Source organism: Myotis nattereri (assembly GCF_964212035.1).
Source record: "Myotis nattereri genome assembly, chromosome: 3".
In the NCBI taxonomy this organism is placed as follows: Eukaryota; Metazoa; Chordata; class Mammalia; order Chiroptera; family Vespertilionidae; genus Myotis; species Myotis nattereri.
In genome coordinates, this window is record NC_138077.1 from 207,552,206 (window position 1) to 207,567,024 (window position 14,819).

Below are 14,819 nucleotides of genomic sequence, written 5' to 3' on the forward strand. Positions count from 1 at the left end.
GGCTGCTGGGGAAGCTGGAGGCCACTGAGGTCCTCCCCCCTCCCCCAATGGCAGGAGAGAACCTTGCCTCCCCCCCCAGGAGAGAAGCCTTACCTCTGTGACAAGTGCGGTCGCGGCTTCAACCGCGTGGACAACCTTCGTTCCCATGTGAAGACCGTGCACCAGGGCAAGGCAGGCATCAAAATCCTGGAGCCAGAGGAGGGTGGTGAGGTCAGCGTAGTCACCGTGGATGACATGGTTACGCTGGCCACCGAGGCACTGGCGGCAACAGCCGTCACTCAGCTCACAGGTGCGGGCTGTGGGCAGCAGAGGGTGGTCACAAGCAGCTTGCCTCTGGGGTGGCAATGAAGGGGCAGGTGCCTCTGGCCTTAGGCCCTGCTGATTCTGCCCACAGTGGTACCAGTGGGGGCTGCAGTGACTGCTGACGAGACTGAAGTGCTTAAAGCCGAGATCAGCAAAGCTGTGAAGCAAGTACAGGAAGAAGGTGAGTGAGAAGGGCTGACCAGGGGTGAAAGCTGGTGGAGCTCAAGGGTCCTTCGCATCCTGACTGTGGCCCCCACCTCCCACAGACCCCAACACTCATATCCTCTATGCCTGTGACTCCTGTGGGGACAAGTTCCTGGATGCCAACAGCCTGGCCCAGCATGTGCGGATCCACACAGCACAGGCACTGGTTATGTTCCAGACGGACGCGGACTTCTATCAGCAGTACGGGTCAGGCAGCACATGGCCAGCCGGGCAGGTGTTGCAGACTGGGGAACTGGTCTTCCGCCCTCGGGATGGGGCCGACAGCCAGCCTGCTCTGGCAGAGACACCCCACACAGCCCCAGAATGTCCACCGCCTGCTGAGTGAGCAGGCATCCCTCCTCCTGACTGTTTATTTAAGGATGGGCGGCCCCGTTCCCTAGAGAGAATAAATTTGATTATTTTCTAATGCTGCCTACAGCTCCCTGTGGGGGTAGGGTGGGGAGCTGGCAGCTGTGGCGGATGCCCCAAAGGGCTGCTCTACCCAAGAACCAGTCGGCACAGACCTGCTTCTTGGGAAAGCCAGGCTGTCCCTTCTGCGGAATGGGACTGGAGCCCTGGCACCTGTTTAGAAGCAAGCTGGCTGCTTTGCCCAAGTCAGGGTGCAAGGCTCCATGCACCCCATCCCCTCAACCAATCTTCTCTTTGGAAGCTTCTCACCTGGTCACCATGAGGATCCCAACTTTCTTCTCTGCCATGGAGCTGCTCCCCCTCTGCCTGGGGGTTGGGAGCTGGATCACACTACCAGGATCCAGGCAACCCAGAGAGCCCAGCTCAGGGGCCATTCAGCCAGAGCAACAAGGTAGGCAGAGAGAACCAGGCCCAACAGGCCATATCACCGTTTCATTGGGTTTGGGGAAGCAGAAGGGCTCTACACTGACTTCACAGTAACCTTGGCCTGAGGATCATGGCCAAGCCAGTACCATCTTTTGGGAACATTTACTTGCTTTGAATCAATACTCTCTCCCACCAGGTGAGGGCCTGGAGGGACAATGAGCAGCCAGGAGCGCACTGCTTAAACTAAGAGTAGAAGCAAAGGCTGGGGGGGGGGGGGGGGGGGGCGCAGGCAGGGAAACGTGAGATGCCATCTCTGCCCTTTCCATACAATTCCCCCCCAGCAGCCGTCATCCCTTACTCAGAGATAGTAGCTTCTTGCACCAAAAGTATAGGTCTTTGGAGGAGCCCCATGGATATTGCAAGTGAGACACCAACACTGCGTTCCGTGTTCCCGTCCCTGCCCAATTCCTCAGCTTGTAGGGGAAGCCTGGCCCACCACCTCATCTTCCTGTCAGGAATACTGTTCCGCCAGGCTGTGCCACACCCAGGGGAGGAAGGGTGAAGAGTCAAGACACCAAAGCTTGCTCAAGTTGTTTGAGTGTGCGTGGCGGTGGTTTTACCTGTAGTGCCTTCCACATTATCCAGAACCAATCAGAGCCTTGAAGTATCACAGGTCTTTACAGCACCACAGCACTGAGAAAAGTTCGGTCTGTGACAAAGATCTGTTTTATACAAGATAAAATGATCCTTGGGGGGTTAAAGTGGTAGATTGGAAATAGGTTCCCTATACAGACTGAAAGAAGGCAAAAGTGGGATGAGGGCTAGCTACTCCCATAAGCCAAGGACATTTAGTTGGTCCTCCCACCCTAGTGACAATTACATCCACACTTGACATGTTTTGTATTTTTTAATAAAGTTTGTAATCCAATGGACACACAAAACAAAACTGCGCTGAGAAAAACAGTTTCATAAATTAATAGGTGTTAGGAAGTTGTGGGGAGAGGTCAAGGTCACATAAGAAGAGGGAAGCCAGTCTTTTTGCAGTGTGTGTGTGTGTGTGGGAGAGAGAGAGACACACACACACTTTCAGATCGCAGGGGCAGGGCCCGGCTGTAACGAAGCGCACTTATACAAATGAGTGACAATACAAAGTCTGAGTATGAAAATAAGATTTTTCTCTTAAAACACATTTTTGGCACAGATTAAAAAAAATGTATGTCAGGGGGATTTGATTTTTTTAAGTCAGTATTATATATATTTATATATATTATATATTTATATATACACACATCCCAAGTTCTGCATATCCCACCGACAGAAAATCCTTCGGTTTGCTCTGTTTCGATTGTAAGCTGTACATCCTGGGTGAATCAGATGGTGGTGGCAAGAGAATTAAGGAAGATGACAGCCAGATGAGCAAGGAGAAGGGAGGAGATGGGGACAAACCCAATGAAATGTTCCTTGACCCCAAGGTTTCAGCAGCAGCTTGAAGTCCTGCGTTGAGTCTGTGACGTGTTCACATACACCAAGATGTCCAGAGTGCCACAGCCTGTCTTCACTATGCAAAAGTCCAAGTCACTAATTTAGTGCAAAGGCAGTTGTTTTCTTGTTTCTTAAAAACAAAAACAAAAATATTTAATTCCACTGCCCTGTTCCTTTTCTCCAAAAAGAGAAACCCAGCCCCAAGGTGTCTGCAAGTCCATCGGTTGGTGGTCTGTCCTTGGGCTAAATGTCTTGTAAACATACATAGTAGCAGCACCACTGCCCAGAGGGGTCTGTCCGCCTGAACTGGGCCGGCAGGCCAGGAGGGCAAGGCTGGCCGTCTGGCAGTGGAGTCTGTCCCCTTCGGCAGCTTCTTCCTCCACTTGGCTGGGTTGTCCTGTGTGTGTGTTTGCTGCAGAGCCTCGGGAAAATACACTGAGTCGTTGACCGACCAGTGGCTCACACAGAGGCAATGACAATCATGAGGTGGGGAGAAATGTTGGAAATGCTGGCCAGAAGGTCAGGGGCCAGACGGGACAGGTGACTCTCCGAGAACTCGCAGGGTGGGAAGATCTGCAGCACGTAGGCAGGCTGGAGAAGAGGACAAGAGCGTAAGTGGGACCCCCTCTTCACATCACCAACCCCATTGCCATTCCTCTGGACAGGCCCAACGCAGAGAGCCAGGTTGAGTCAGTTCCCTAACCAGCTAAGTCTCTGTGGCTTTGTCAGAAAACTAACGTGAACTAATTTCCTGCGACCCCCTTCTATATCATTAAGCTAAAGACAAACCTGCTGTATCAGCTGTCCCTTGATTATCTCCAGGATGGGCAATGGTGGCCCCACCCAGACACTGCTTATTACCTCGACCCAGAATGCCCTTTGCCCACCTCTAAGAAACTCCTGAACTGCTCTGGCTGCACTAGTGGGCCATGCCACCAGATCAGTCAAATTGCATGACCACCCCCACTGTGTGCACCGAGGAAGGACACTGGGCAGGGAGCTGACCTGATTGGAGCCAGGGTTAGGAACATTGATGATCCCCGCCGCCTGCTTGGCCTGTAGATAGGTGATGAAGGCAGCCTTGAGGGATTCGGTCTGGCTTACGACATCCTCTTGGTCACGGCCACAGGGCAGAGCCAGCAGCAGACAATACTCTGACTCCACCTGGGACAGAGGCAACTGTCAGGGGCCTCCTCACAACACAGAGAGGCCTGTCCAACCCAGGGGGTTTGGCTCCTATGTTCACAAAAGCTCCCACCTCTGAAATGACCTGAAAGTCCACCCCTAAATTTGTTGAATGAAAAAAAAGCCTTGTTTTATGTCTAGAGGCATTTTACACTCTGAGGAGAAAGAACATGCCCAGCGCCATCTGCACTAAGAATGCCGTTGCTGCAGCCCATAACAAGGAGATAGGCAGCGGGGGGCCACCCACACCTTATATCCCTGGGTGGGGCAGCTGCTCACCTGGGCCCCATCTTACCGTCATCCTTCGGGTAACCCCTTCCAGCTGTGAGGCCTCCAGCCGCATCCTCTGGGCAATCCTCAGTGGAGGGCCTCCTTCAGAGAGGGGTAGAGACCGATGGGCCAGGACATTGTTGCCAGAGACAAAGTGGAGCTGCACAGCAGCTGTGTCATTCTTGAGGGCCAGGAGGCCCTGCCACACAATGGGGTACTTCTGTTCAAGGGAAAACAAACAGGAAGTGAGCTCATGACTGGACATGGCCCTAGGCAGCAGGCTTACTGTGCAAAATCAAGTGGGGATCTTAGGACATTTTAACACAGCACCAAGCTTGGAGAGGAGCAGTGGGGGGACCCCTCCCAGACTTACCTTCAGAAGCTGGACCATATCCACAGGCCTCTGGGAAGTCAAGTGTGGAGAGGAGTCTTGTTTGGGGGAGGGCTGGGCTTCAGTGTACAGCAGAGCCAATCCTGGAGGGGTGCTAGGGCCCGAGGTTGTGGAGACAAACAATGGCTGCTTTGGGGCAGCCTGGGCAGGGAGAGGGCCCGGAAGGTCAGGCTTCATGGAGACAGATACAGGGGAGGGATAGGAGATCTGGCTTGTTTCTGTCTGGGTCCTCTGAACCTGGACATGAGGCTCAGCTGGTCTGTTCACAGGTACGGTTGGGAGGCGAGGCTGTTCTACTCCTGTCTGGGTCCCTTTCGCCTCCTGGGAGACCTGAGGCATCTTGCTGCTTGGTGGCTGGCTAAGCTGTGAGGGCTGCGTGGGCTGGACAGGCTGTGTGGACGGCACAGGCTGCTGGGCAGGCTGTGTAGACGGCACAGGTTGAGTGGGCTGCAAAGGCTCACTTTCAGGAGTGGGACCCTAGAGTTGGGCAGGAAGAGATAGGGACAAGGTGACAGTCTGCTATGAACAACACCCAGCCCCCAACCTACTGGCCTTTGGCCCCAGCAAGAGTCAACTATGAGCATCTCCTCTCAGCTAGGCTCACGGGGGGGGCGGGGGGGACGGGACGGGACACGACACTTTAACCAGTTGGTGATGCATTCTGGGGCTCAAGATTGAGGGTTTTGGTAAGAGGAGGTAAAGTGTTCCCTCCCTCCCTCCCTCCCCACAAAGAGCTCCTTCCCGTGTCCTTAAGCTCTCTGTGCTGTGACCTGATCCCTGAAATTTAGCAAGTTTCTCTTTAAACCCACAAAAAGAATGACACACTTTAGAAACCACACTAGCACTTGAATCACTGTTTGCACTAGAAGGCTGATTTGTAGTGCTCACCTGAGTGGGAACCTTGGTCCGGGAAGGCAGGCCGATGGAGGCGGTGGCAGGAAACTGAGTGTGAGTGAGCTGAGCCGGGCCATGGTAGGTGCGGATATCCCCGCATCTGTACTCCTGAAACAGCTCCCCACCACTGGAGTGTACGATCTGCACCCCATGGGTCACCACCACAGGTGGGCTCAGAGGCAGCCCTTGGAGCTGGTTGCTGGGGGTGACTGTAAGGATTCGGGCCTCACTGTGAGGGGCAGGGGCTGCTTTGGCATCTGTCATCTTGGCAGCTTCTTTCCCTGGCTGCTGAGGGGGCTTGCTGGCTGGTGGCACCTTCACTATACCATCTGCTGCCCGGGGCTGCTCACTGACTGCCGTCACATGAGGGTGCACCATGATCCTCACGTCCCGGGGCACAGTGTATGGGTGCAGTCGGTACTCGGACTGCATGACCAGTACTTCTGACTGCACAGGGGCTGCGGCTCGAGCAACAGGGAGGTGATAATGCACTTCTTCCTCTGGAGCGTGTTGGGAGGCCAGGGAGGACACACCAGCTGTGGCTGGCTGGGGCGTGCCTGCCCGCTGTGGGGCCCTGACCTCTATTTGCTGGGGTTGCAGAGGGGCCCGAGGTGAGTGAAGTGCCTCTGGCCGGATGCTGTAGGTGATGCTAGGCAGTGTGGGCGTGTTCATTCTCACTTCACCCTGGGACAGATGACTAAGGGAGACAGTCTGGGTGATGCTGTGGGGTGGCATGATGACAGACTGCTCTGGGTGTATGCTGGAGATGAACTGAGGCACAGGAATGCCTGCAGCCAGCATGACTGTGGCATTAGTGGAGAGCGCAGTGGACGTGGTCCTGCTGGGGTGGCATGCCCTTGGGAAAAGAGATGGAGCAGGCCCACTGGGTCGAGGAGAATGTGCGTCTGGCTTTGCGGCGGCCAGATGGGAGACAGTTCGATCTGTTGGGGTGCTGGGCCCTGAGGTGATGTGGTTTGCTTCTGCAGGCAGTTTGCTGGGCAGAGCAGGAGGGTGGTGGGGAGTGAGAGCAGACCCCAGGTTAGCCGGCTGAAGGACCTTAGTCTCTATTTTGAGAGTGACAGGGTCAGCAAGCTTTTTATTAGTGGTAACTATGCTTGGGGTGAGAACCAACTGGTTGTGAACCAGCACTGGGGATGTGTTTATGCCCTGGGTGAGAACCTTCACTGTGCCACCCTGGGTGACAGGGGTGGACACAGAGAGGTGAAGGGGCTCAGGCTTCTCCAAGGAAGGACGGTCGGCTTTAACAGATGAAATCACCGGAGATGCATTATATGTCTGGGCAGTTAGCACTAGAGTAGAGTGGGTGGCCACATTTGCATAGCCTGAAGGAGTCTGAGGGCCTTTGGGTGGTGGCTGTGATGGTGCAACAGAATCAGGTTTGACCTGGGACTTGGATACCGACTGTTGAAATTCAATGTCCATGGCACTCGCTGGGGGGATCTGGCTAATCTTGGCGCTGATCCGCTGTGGGCCTTCAGTCTTCTGCCCCGAATAGCTCAGGAGCACAACTCCTTCAGAAGTGTTCACACGCAGCCCAGCTCCAGAGCCTGAGTCTGCTGGACGCTCGTCAATCACAGACATAGACCCTGGGTGGAACCGAATGTTTTCGTTAGTGCTTGATCTCTGCTTGCACTTTGCTGGTGGTGCAATCACGGCACCTGCCACAGTCAATGCACCTGTTGTGGTGGCAGTCACAACACCAGACGCAGCAGTCACTGCACCTGCTGTGACTGTCACTGTACCCGCGGAAGCACTCACTGCAGCCGCTGTAGTGCTCACTGCAGCCGAAGCGGCATTCACCACACCTGTGGCAGTGTTCACTGTGCCCACAGTAGCATTCACCGGAGTGGTGAGAACGTTCACTGGCCCTGTCAGAACATTTACTGGCCCCTTTAGGACATTGACGGGGCCAGCAGAAGTGTTCACCAAACCTTTCAGTGTCGTCACTGAGCCCTTCACAGGGCCTTTCAGGGCATTCACTGGGCCAGTCAGTGCATTCACTGGGACCAAGGAGACATTTACCAGGCCGGTCAGGGCGCTCACCAGACCAGTCAGGGTTTGAGGAGCTGGTTTTGCCAGAGTTATCTTTTGTGAATTCTCCAAATCAATGCTGACAGGCATCCGGCTAATAACAGAAGTAATTTTGGGAGCAATGACTGGAGCCACCTTTTCTTTGTCAGTGGCTACTGCAACCTCTGAGGCCTGGATGTCAGAAGCACTAGTTACTGGAGCTCCTGGTTTTTCTTCTAAAAGAGGCTGTTTAGGTTCAGCTGGAGGGGTTGGTGCCTCATGCAGACAAGGGGCAGCACTGACAGGCTCTGCAATGGCAGCAGTGACACTCGTGGAAGTGATGCCTGTGGCAGATACATATTTGGGGTCCATGAGAATCTTTCTCAGTGTACTGGAGCTGGTGTCAATGTCAGAGGCTTTTGTGTCTGGGGGAAGAGCTGGAGATGGGGTGGACTGAGCCCGAGGTTCCTCCTGTCTTGTGATCCACTCTGTCACCTTAGTAGGGGGACTCTGGTGTGGGATCCCCCCAGAGGTCAGTGGGGGTGGGAGCTTTGCTGCAGCTGCAGAAGGAATTGTGGGGGTAGGTATGCTTGAATCACTGGGTGGGGTCACTGGGTCACTTTCAATGATGGAATGCACCTTGAATCTGGCTTGGGGCTCACTGTCCACCAGTACTGGCTGGGAGGGGGGGAGAGGGTCTGGGGGCACAGTCCTTTTGGTTGGAGTCTTTTCTTCAACACTGCTTTCTTGGGACAAATTTTCCCTGGATGGAGTCTCGCTTGGGTCAGAAGCACATGTCTCTGGAGGAGTGACCTGGGGCTTTTCACTCTGCTTTTCTTCCGACTGTGGAGCTTCTGGGGGTTGTACCATTGTCCCCTCATTTGTGGCAGGATTATTGCTTTGAACTTGGTTGGGTTGTGAGACACGGGTCTCTGCAGTAGCCCCCGTTTTCTTGTTTGTATTCCGTTTGCGGCGTGATCTAGTTGTTTTATGGCGCCCTTTGTCCTTCCGAGGGAGAGCCACTTCAGCTTCTTTTGATCCCTTAGTTTCCAGCACTGGGTGGGAGGTTTCGCTGCTATTCCCTCCAACTTCCTTGGAAGTATCTGCTGGGCCTGCGGAAGGGTTAGGGGCACTGACTTGTGGGCCAGAAGATTCTGTAGTAGCCTCACTCTCCCAGATGCCAGACCCAGCCTCATTGGTCTCAGGCTCCATTCCCTCCTCAGGAGTCTGCAGCTCTTGTGAGTGGGGCTGCAGGTCTGTCTGAGATTCTGCAGGGTAAGGTGGAGGTGCTGGGAAGTTTTCTGGCTCCCCAGAAATATCATTGATGATGGAGCCAATGGCCGCAGCCAGTTCTGTTTCGCTCGCTTGGTGTGCAGGCTTGTCCCTGTCCTCTGTGGAAAGGCCCTCTGGTGCATCTGTGGCTGCTGCCTTGAAAGCCGCGGAGGCAGAGGTTTCAGTGAGCTTTTCGATGTTCTCCACGGCCTGCTCCAGCTCCATCTGCTTGGCTAACTGATTTGCTTCTGGGGACAGCTTAGGGGCAGACAGATCTTCCTTCTCTGGCTCCTTGTCTGGACCAGCTGGATCACAGTTCACCTGGGAGGAAAGACCCTCCTTGGGTGGACTCCCACTCTTTTCAGGGGAGACTGCCACAACCCCAGCTTCTTTCTCCACAGCCAGAGCCACAGTGGGACTTACACTGGCCTCTACGGTTTTCAGATTTGCAGATTTGTCCACTGCTGACCTAGAGTTTCGAGATCTTCCTCTCTTTGATTTGGAATTTTTTTCAGGGGCTGTTTTTTTCTCTACCACTTCAACTGGGGGGGTTTCAAGTGGAGTTTTGTCTGTGCCAATTTCTTTTTTGTCTCTTTTCGATTCACTTCCTGCTGCTTCTTTATCAGTCTTAGATTTTGTATTATTTTCTTTCACATTTACTTGGGGACTCACCTCAGTGGTGGTCTCAGTATGTTCAACATCAACTTTAGGTTCATTTTTCCCCCTTTTCCCATGGGGGCCACCAGCAGCTACTGATTTTTGGGACCGTGGGGATCGCCATCCCTCCGCTGGTTTATGTGTTTCAACTGGCTCTTTCACCTCAGTCTCCTCTTCTTCTTCAGCTCGACGGCGTGTTTTTGGAGGCCTTCCCCTCCGAGGGGTAGTAGGAACTGCCACGGCCTCCTGAAGCTCCCGCTCCAATCTCTTCCTGGTCACTCTCGGTTGCTCGATGGGCTCCTTAACTGGAGAGCGGCTTTCGTGGTCACCCATGGTTGCATAGACACTCCTTACATTGCGGCGCCTGGTTCGGCTGAGGGGCAAACTTGGCTCAGGGTGTTCAGTGTCCGTGGCTGAGTTTTTAGAGGCAGCCCTTGTAATCTTCTCGGCCTCCATCTTCAACTCTAAGAGCTTCTGGGCTTCTCCCCGAGGAGAACTGGACCTCTTGAGTTTTTCTCGGTCTATCCTCTCACTCTTCCTTGTGACGGGCTTCTCCACAATACTTGCTACAGCTGCCTGCATGGGGGTCTTGGAACGTTTACTTTTGTTTGGCTTTTTATCTTTTGTAGCAACTGGAGGATCAACCTCTACACCTTCGGAAGCTTGAGGCTGAACCTCAGCAACAACTTCAGCTTTCTGATTTGCAATGGGCTCAACACTAGCAGTAGGGTCTGGCTTGTCTACTTTTGGCTCATCAGCCTCCTTAGGCTTCTGAGTCTGTTTTGAAAGTGGTTGGGTATTGTCAGGTTCTGGGTCCCCACTGATCTCTGCATGGGAAAATGAGGCCCCAGGAGTTGGAGGCTTGGCATCCAGATAAGGCAGCTGGTCAACTGATGAACTTTCTCCAACTAAAGGCGTTCCGGCAGCATCCTTCTCGGCGTCCACTCCTGGGGGCAAGTCTGCCTGTTCAGGTTGTTCCACAGCAAGGGGAGCCAGTTCAGATGCAGGTTTTGCTTCTTCCGAGACAGAGGCTGGCTCCACGGTCCTCTCTTCTGTCACCGAAAGCAGCTCTCCTGTTTTATCACCGGCTGTCTTCTCCAGTGGCAATGATGCCGACTCTGGAGTTAAAACAGTGACACAAGGAGGCCCAGTCGAAGATGGGGTTTTCAGTTCTGACTCTTTATTCTCAGAAGCAGATTCTGGGGTCTTGGGATGATCTTCTGTATCTTCCTGTTTCTCAGCCTCTTTAGGTTTTTGGTCTTTTTCTTTTTCTTTCTGTTGCATTCGTGTGAGTTCCATAAATCTGCTATGGAAAAGAACTACTGGCTCTTGAATCAAATCAGTTGTGCTGTTCACTCCATCAGATGTCTGCCTCCCATATAACCTACCAGAAATGAAGTCAGATTCCTCATCTTTTCTCTCTAGGTGCTGTAAGCGCTTGGAATCTTGTTCAAAGATTGAGCTATGTAAAAAACGGGAAGCAAATAATTCTTGCCTTTCCTGTTCTTCTTCTTTATGATCATCTTTTTTATCATCAATTTTTCCTTCTGAATCAGTCCGAATTTTCTTCTTTTTCATGTACCAAGATGGAATAGGTCTTGGAGCAGAGTCAACTTTTTCTTTATCTTTGTTGTTTCGAAAATTAGCAAATCGAGAGTCCCAATCAAGAAAAGACCAATTTTCTTCTCGAGATGAAGAGAGGGATTTAGCTCTTTCAAGCAAAGCCTTAGTGTCTGGGGTGATTGTCTTATCCAATGCAAAAGAATAAAATTTGTTCCTTTCTAAAGAACTAGAGAATCTTTCATCTCGCTCTCGTAGTTTGTCTTCTCTATCCCTCAATAAAAAAGATAATCGAGAGCTTTCATATAATGCTGATGCTCTGGGTGAGTGGGATTTGTGTTCAACATCTTCATCAGAATCAGAAGGCACCTCACCAGGTTCTAAGTCGCGTACAGACCTCTTTCGAAGGCTGTCCCTCTTAATTATGCTGTTTGGGAAACTCACATCAAATCTGCTGGCATCTTGCTTCATTTGCGAGTCCCACTGATTTAGTTCATCTTCAGAATTCAAGACAGTTAGTTTTATTTTGGCCATGTCTGCCATCTGTTCTCTCTTGCTGGAATCGTAAGGATTAAATTTTAAGGATTCTTCTCTGACTGTCATATTAGAATAAGGGAGTCCCTTTTCATCTACTTTAGGAGACCCTTTTACTGACATTAGCCTAGGAGAGCCTATGGGGTCATCTTCCTCATGGAAGGAACCATGTCGGATACTGGGAGAACAACCAGTCCTTTCAGAATCTTCGCTGATTTGGCGTGAACTTCTGTAATTCCTCTCTCTCTTGGTGCAGATATCAAAATCAACATGATCCATCCTTTTCTTTTTGCTGGGCGGCGAATCATCAGTGACATCTTGAGGGGGTTTACCTACCTCATGAACAAGACTACGCCTTTCATAGTCATCTACATCTTTTTTAGGACTGCCAAACTTCTCAGACTTGGCTATTTCCATCTCCATCTGCTGTTTTCTACGACTCTGCTCCATTTGTTTTCGGTAACTCTGCGTGTAATCAATATCAATGCCAATTTTTTCTTCAGTATTTACTGAATGTGGTTTCTCTTGGCCTGATTTACATTCAAGTGCTTCATCACGAAGACTGCAATAGTTTTTCCTATTATCTTCTCTCTCTGGTCCTTGCTCATCTAATAACTGCAGCTGTTTGAGCTGTGGTTTGGAGGGAGTAGATTTTTTTGACTGGATTTCTTGATTTTCCGCAGATTCACCTACTGGTTCTCCAAGCCTTGCTTGCAGGTCTGAGATGGGTCTTGAGCCAGTCCCAACAGAAATACTGACAAGTTCCTGACAGTCTTTGGGGCTGGGAACAGCATTAAGTCTGTCTAATTTGATTTTTTTAGAGTCTCTTTTAAGAATTTCTTTCCTCATGGGCTTTCTCTCAGACTCTCCTTCCTTCAACAGAATGACATCTTTAGATGGCGTGTCAAGCTGCTTTTTTAAAAGCACCCGAGCATCCTCCATCTCTGGACTACTTTTCTTGACTTCTGATTTTTGCCTTTCTGCTTTCAAATTGGAATCTGCAAAACGCCTTTTCCTTGCTTCCAGCTTCTCCAAATCCACAGCACTTACCCCATCAGCAGACTGCTCTGGTTTTAGGTGCTTCCGGGTTTTAAGTCTGCCTTCCTTATCTACCACTTCTATGTGGCTTGAAAGTGCCTTTTCCTTTGGCACTTTCATTCTGACAGATTCCAGTTTAGATAAGTCAGATTTTGCAGGCTCCATGTGAGAAACTTGCAGTTTCTGATCTATGGCAGAAGACTTAACACTGTCATTATCAAGCTTGGCTTTCAGCTTTTCCAATGGAGTGTGGTCAATCACCTTCCCCTCTTTTTCTTTCACTCGAGTCAAAACCACACAAGGCATGAGTTCTAAGCGGTTTTTTGCTATTCCTTCTTTGTCAGCTTTCTCTCTGCTCAGTTTATTAAAACTCCTTGATTTTTCAGGGCTCTGTTCTCTTTCATTTTCTTGGTCTGTTTCTGAAGATTGGGAACTAGGAGAATGAACTTTTCCTTTTCGTTTCTGCTTGTCAGTTTTGTCCTTTTCCACTTTCTCCTTCCTTATTAAGCGTCTCTCTCTTTCCACTCTCTCAGGATCAAAAGTTCGTTCTTTATCTGTCTTTTCGTTTTTTGTATAACGTTCCAAACGAGGTTTGTCGAGTTTATCATATCTTGGAGGGGAAAGTGAGCTACAGCTCCCACTCCGGTCGGAGGACCGGCTATAAACCCTCCTCTCAGAATCACTTGGTAATCTCTCTGACTGTGAGGGAGGCGTTCCCGGGCTCTGTGGGCGCCGCAGGTGCACCGGACTCTGGCTGCGTTCAATCGGCCTCCTCTCATGGTCTCTGTCCCGGTCAGGATCAAATCTTTCGCGTTCTCTTTCTCGTTCCCGTTGCCTGTAACTGTAATCCCGAATATCTTGTTCATAAGGATCACTTCTGTAATCCCTGTATTCCCGAGGATCATCATAATAGCGAGATTCATAATAGTCTCCTTGGTAAGTTTCCCATTCTGAATAAAATTCTCTCCCTCGAGCTGGATAGTCCCGTCTAGAATCCTCAGCATATGTGCCTGGAGTACGAACAGTCTCATAATATGTGCGATCTTGGCTATAATCATAAGATCCCCTTCGTTCCTCTCTGCCAAAAACAAACAAAAAAATATTTCATTCTTTTGTTTCCTTGTCATTTATACATTAAATCATACATATAAGATTACAAAGTCCTGCTTCTAATAATCTTTGCCATTATTTAGTCATTAGACCTATAATGTCCAATACTGTTGGCACTAGCCACGTCTGACTACTGAGAACTTGGAATTTGGCTAGCCTGAATTGACATGGGAGTGTAAAATACACACCGACATTGATAGATTTAGTTTAAAAAAGAAAAGAAAAAAGGAAAGATACTTCAGTAATTTTTTAACTTGATTATATGTTGAAATGATAATATATTTTAGATATACTGAGTTAAATAAAATTGCACTTTTTCTTTTTACTTTTTTATGTGGTTATTAGAAAATTTAAAACCATAGATGTAGCTTACATTATATTTCTATTGAATAGCAGTAGTTCAACCCATTTTATTCCTTTAGTATTTGGTACTGTGGGTATATATGTATGTGTGTGTATATATATATATATATATATATTTTATTGATTTTTTACAGAGAGGAAAGGAGAGGGATAGAGAGTTAGAAACACCGATGAGAGAGAAACATCAATCAGCTGCCTCCTGCACACTCCCTTACTGGGGATGTGCCTGCAACCAAGGGACATGCCCTTGACTGGAATCAAACCTGGGACCCTTGAGTGCGCAGGCCGACGCTCTATCCACTGAGCCAAACCAGTTAGGGCGGTATTGTGGTTTTTAATAAGCACCAGCATTAAGGGGTATCACGTCCCCACATTTCTAAGTCTTTTATAATTACTTTTCTGCCAAAAGATATTCTTACTACTTGAGAAACAAATATACTATGTTCCTGACATAGTATTTGAGGGAATAAGTGAAATACTACTTTTAAACTGCAAGCCCTTATGCAAATGGGACATCATTTGCATTCCTGAGCTAAACTATCATTAGAGGTAAAGCATTTTTTTCATTCCATGAATCAACTATTCAGTGAGATGACTACCTTCAACTCTATGGCAAAAGCAAAGACCACTAAGTTCTACTCAAGCATCCTCCACCTCTGGACTACTTTTCTTGACTTCTAATTTTCCATAAGCACTGCCATCTGAAACCAAATGAGGCAAAACTAGTTCA

General features: G+C 50.0%; 2 protein-coding genes across 3 annotated transcripts in view; one reads left to right on the plus strand and one right to left on the minus strand.

Annotated features, from left to right (window-relative positions):
- ZBTB17 (zinc finger and BTB domain containing 17) overlaps window positions 1–2,239 on the plus strand; it is a 33,167-nt gene extending 30,928 nt beyond the window's left edge. For both annotated transcript variants that reach the window (XM_081086481.1, XM_081086482.1), the window contains 3 exons: window positions 80–289; window positions 395–484; window positions 570–2,239. In XM_081086481.1, the coding sequence (XP_080942607.1) occupies window positions 80–289; window positions 395–484; window positions 570–853 (584 nt within the window). In that variant the 3' untranslated portion in view covers window positions 854–2,239. The remainder of the gene's footprint in view (window positions 1–79; window positions 290–394; window positions 485–569) is intronic.
- A 218-nt stretch (window positions 2,240–2,457) lies between these two features.
- The window catches only part of SPEN (spen family transcriptional repressor), an 89,050-nt gene continuing 76,688 nt past the window's right edge, over window positions 2,458–14,819 (minus strand). Inside the window, exons 11-15 of the mRNA XM_081086480.1 lie at window positions 5,519–13,694; window positions 4,613–5,107; window positions 4,265–4,459; window positions 3,790–3,948; window positions 2,458–3,375 (exon numbers count right to left, since the gene is read on the minus strand). Coding sequence (XP_080942606.1) covers window positions 3,244–3,375; window positions 3,790–3,948; window positions 4,265–4,459; window positions 4,613–5,107; window positions 5,519–13,694 — 9,157 coding nt within the window. The 3' untranslated portion in view covers window positions 2,458–3,243. The remainder of the gene's footprint in view (window positions 3,376–3,789; window positions 3,949–4,264; window positions 4,460–4,612; window positions 5,108–5,518; window positions 13,695–14,819) is intronic.